The 4,617-nt window shown below is 48.4% G+C and overlaps 1 protein-coding gene and 1 long non-coding RNA gene across 2 annotated transcripts; both read right to left on the bottom strand.

Annotated features, from left to right (window-relative positions):
* LOC110437621 lies at window positions 235–729 on the bottom strand. Its single transcript, XM_021466110.1, has one exon. It carries the CDS (start codon window positions 727–729, stop codon window positions 235–237), a length of 495 nt encoding a protein of 164 aa, XP_021321785.1.
* LOC110429895 lies at window positions 1,338–2,787 on the bottom strand. The gene is made up of 3 exons (XR_002447085.1): window positions 2,683–2,787; window positions 1,516–1,588; window positions 1,338–1,435 (listed from the first exon to the last, which is right to left on the bottom strand). It is a non-coding gene; the product is annotated as an uncharacterized LOC110429895 (long non-coding RNA).

The following is a 4,617-nucleotide window of genomic DNA, read 5'->3' as shown; positions in this document are numbered from 1 at the left end:
AGGAACTTGTGCAACTTTGGTGATGCCCTTGCAATCATATTGACCTTCGGGGAGCCCTTTGCAACCATCGCTGTCAAATATGACACAAGCCTATTCACTTATTACAAGCTTATTACTTATTACAAGCCAAGCTTATTCATGACAAAAGCTTATTACAATCTATTTAAAGACTAATTTAAATACTAAAAAGAAGTCTCTACTTAATTACATAACTTATTAGAACCTATTCAAAGACTAATGTAAATGTTGCTGGTACTGAACCCACATTTCTTGGGCAATGGTGTCTCTTAAAGTGTTGCCTTGTACTGAACCCACATTTAGGTCATCCAATTCATCACCACTTGGTAAAACAACATAGGTACTTGGAGGAATATTATCTGGCTGATGATCTAACCATTCCTCATCTCCATGAAGTAATCGGATCAGATTATGGATGATGGCAGCAGCTATAGGTATCTTTACTTGATTTTCCAACATATGGAATGTGGCAACTTTCAGAATGGGGAAGCGCTTCTTAAGCACCCCCAAAGCCCTTTCCACATGGTTCCTCAACAGTGCGTGGCGGTGGTTGAAGAGCTCCATTGGGTTCTGCGGCCTCCGACGTCCAGACCCAAATTCTTTCAAATGGTATCGAACTCCTCTATATGGAGCAAGGAAAGATGGAGTATTTGCATACCCTCCATCAACTAGATAGAATTTTCCTGGAGGTACTTGGAAGCCCTTGCTCATAGCTGATCGTAGCACTCTAGAATCTGTAGCTGATCCCTCCCATCCACTAGAAATGAAAGTGATGTTGAGATCAAAATCACATGCCACCATCACATTAATGCTTAGTGTGCCCTTCCTATTTCTAAAAGGAGAAGCTTTCTCAGAGGCTATGGAAATAGGAATATGAGTTCCATCAATGGCACCTAGAGAATTCTTGAAAAATGGATAGAATCTAGGATTGTCTTGGATTTTTTGATGCACTTGATTAGGATCAGGAGCTTGAAGGAAACGGCGAGAGAGTGTAGGAATGACAACCTTGAAGAAGTGGTTGATGTGATGATGGAAGGTATCATTGCTGTGCCCAAAGAACACTTGAAGATCCTCATACGAGGCATTGTGACTTAACATATATAGGAAGAAACCTAACTTCTCCTCCACTGTGATCCTAGTATCAACAACAAGCCTTTTCCTTCTAAGGTAAGTTGCCAAATCTCTAAAGATGTATGGTTCCATCCTAAATGCAACTTGACAGTTCTTGACATGTCCCTCGAGGAGTCTACGAACTTTAACCTCGCCTGTTTCTTCCGAAGTATGGCGTTTCCTCCTTTCTCCCCCTCTAACAGAACTCATAAGATATAAGGCAGGAAAAATAAATAGCATCATGTCATCATCTTCCTCCTCCCTCCTCTTTCTAATGCGATCTCGCAGTGATAGACTCATTGTAGAACTGAAGCATATAATTTTATAGTCATAAAGAAGCTAAATATTATTAACCATGTCGTATAGAAGATAAATATTAAGGAGTACCTTCTGGAGTTGGTACTGGATCCCAAGAAGGCGGAGGTTCACCTTCCCCAACTCTAAATGGTGGAGGAGAGATCTACAAATGACAAGAAACAATTTTTGAGTCAAATAAATTCTGAGCCAAATAACAAGAAACCAACGCTGAAATAGCTGATAATTGAAGCGACGTGCTAAGCCAAGTTGAAATAGCTGATAATTGAAGCGACGCTGCAGGGAGCTGCGCCATGCTTCTCTACAAGAAACCAACGCTGAAATTGCTGACAATATTACAATCACATAGGAGTATAGAACAGTAAAACATGGTTAATAATATTAGTACTGCAACTAGTATTTGACACAGCAAGGCCACCTTCGCTCCTCTCTTAATTATTAGTACTGCAACTAGCTAGTAATACTAGTATTTGTGAAGAAATGGTGATCAGTGGTGCACTGCAATGCACACAAGCAGCACAGGCAAAGAGGACAGTGCACTGACCAGATGCACACTGCACACCTTGTGTCACTGCCGCATCTTTTCAGAGTCAATTCAAGCCAAGCCAAAGGTGAACAGCAGCTGCACGGCAAAACCCTCTCTGCTTCCAGAGAGTCCCCAAGAAACGTGACTAGCACCATCCATCATCCTGCAGCTGCAGCTGCAGCACAGCTGTGCCTAGCTGTGCGCCGCGCACCGCGTCTGCACCGAGTCAGGTCTGAGACTCTCTCTCCACTGCTGTCCTTTCTCATCTCTCACGAGCACACCAGGGCTCGCATCACCACCAAGACAGCTCACGCACAGCACAGGCTCCCCTCCCCTTTCCCCAACTTGTTGCTTTCCCGCCGCCGCCGCCTGCACACTTTGTCCGTCGCGCCGGCGCTCGCGCTAGCACTCCTCCTGCTGCTAGCCGTGGCGGCGTCTTCGGCGTCGGCCGCGGGCGGGAGCCACCACCTGGACCTGGACCTAGGCTTCCTCCCCTCCCCTCCCACAGCCCGCTCTCCCCTCCAGATTCCTCGCCGGAATTGCAGCGCCGATTGGGCCTCGGCGCCGCGAGATCCCCCCTCTCTCTCCCGCCCACCAACAGTCGCCGACGCACGCGTCGTCACCCAGTGATCAATCGCAACCACCATGCCCAAGATCCAAGAACCCTAGAGGAGGGAGAGAAGACGAGGACGAAGGGGAGAGCGAGGGATCACCGGCGAGAAGGACGAAGAAGGGGAAGGACGTAGGGTTGGAGTCGGTCGCGTCGCCGTCGTCTCGCCCCGCCCCGCCGTCGCCGCCGTCGCCTCCACTACGGCCTGCGGCTGCGGGGGCTCGACTGCTCGTGGTGCTCGAGTGCGCCGTCTCAGGCCTGACTCCGTTCCGGAGGGTAGGAGGTCGGGCTTTTTTCCGGGCGTGGAAAGGGGTGGAATGGCCAAACCAGGCCAGATTTCTTTCCCGGGCCAGCCCAAACCGAACGACATTTTGAGGCAGACCTGGTTTCAAAACGGGCCGGTGGCAATCCACACGGATTGAGCAGCGAAACGGGCCATTCCGGCCGAAACGAACGAGGCCTAAAAAAATAGCATCAAGGGCTCCAACTAACCTTTTGGAAGTTTCTCACCAAAGAAATGAGGATCAAAACCTCCTCCCTTGGAAACTGGAATCGTCTGGTCCGCCTGGTCCGTGAGCTCACGGGAGTAACTGTTCTTGTCTGGAGGTGGACGAAGGGTATTTATAGCAGACTTAGCACAGGCGGCTCATAAAGAGGGCCGCCTGTGTAAATACATTAGCACAGGCGGTCCTATATACAAACCGCCTGTGTAAACAGACACATTTACACAGGCGGTTGTCTTAAATCGGCCGCCTGTGTTAATGGTATTTACACAGGCGGTTTATATTGTAAGCCGCCTGTGTAAATGTGAAGTTTACACAGGCGGTGTAGTTAAGAAGACCGCCTGTGTCATGCGGTTTTCTTATTGGGGCCTCTGAAATTTTTCTACTAGCGCCATGATATTGTGAACCGCCGGTGAAAAAAAAAACAACGTGCCAGCAAAAACGATTTTTGTACTAGTGACAAAAGAGCTGTACTGGTAACAGTATTATATATACAGTATATTTATATATTACTATGTCCAAATGGTCATTCGTCTGGGCTGGAAGCAAATTAAAGCCGGCCGGGTGTGGGGAGTGTTGGTGTGAAATGGTAAAAAATAAACAATTTTCAAGGGTACATTCCTCAGTGAATGAATTAATCTTAAATTAGCTCCATGTGAACAATATTCTTGATGAGTCGACGCAGCTGGTCATCTACCAAACAAAAAAAAGGACAGTGCGTCTCACATGCAACCTACCAACCAATACCATGCAAGTGGGGACGCAAGAGGAGGAAGCAGCACTGCAGCTGGCTCCTGCTAGGTTTCCAAAGGGGCCATCGCTAGCTTCCCCTTCCACGACGCTCCTCACTTCCTCCGTCCTCAGCCTCACCTTCTCTCCCGCTAGCTCACACCGTACCAGATCCACCAGCAGCAGCAGGCCTCAGCACCTCCTCTCTTTCCCTTCCCCATAGCCTGAATCATCAAGGCTTCTTCAGCCAGATCAAGCTCCGGTGTGGTTAGAGAACACTGAACACATCTTAGTCATGCCTCTTCGTTGGCCGCTCCTAATGGAGGTGACCTGACCCTCGGGTAGCTCCAGATCTGGAGGTGCACAAACACACACAAAGAGAGAGAGAGATCTAGAGAGAGAGAGAGATCTAGAGAGAGAGAGAGAGAGAGAGAGAGAGAGAGAGAGAGATGGCTGGTGCAATAGTGAGTGCTTCAACGGGTGTGATAAGTGCCCTGCTTCCCAAGCTCTCCAAGTTGATAGAAGGGGAGTACAAGCTTCAGACAGGAGTGAAGACCAAGATTGCCTTTCTAAGAGATGAGCTGAGCAGCATGCACACCCTGCTTGTAAAGCTGGCCAACAACGAGGAGAGCACTGCTACAGAACAGGCCTTTGGTCACTTGCCCAAAATGAACAATAATCTCGGCCAAAACAGAGTCCGGGACAAAAACATATTTAGTCCCGGTTGGTGAGAACAACCGGAACTAAAAGTCCCCTGCCCTCGGCAGAGGAGACTTTTAGTCCCGGTTGTTCTCACCAACCGGGAC

The sequence above is a fragment of the Sorghum bicolor genome, chromosome 8 (assembly GCF_000003195.3).
Source record: "Sorghum bicolor cultivar BTx623 chromosome 8, Sorghum_bicolor_NCBIv3, whole genome shotgun sequence".
NCBI lineage: Eukaryota > Viridiplantae > Streptophyta > Magnoliopsida > Poales > Poaceae > Sorghum > Sorghum bicolor.
This window is presented reverse-complemented; position numbering and strand designations above follow the sequence as displayed.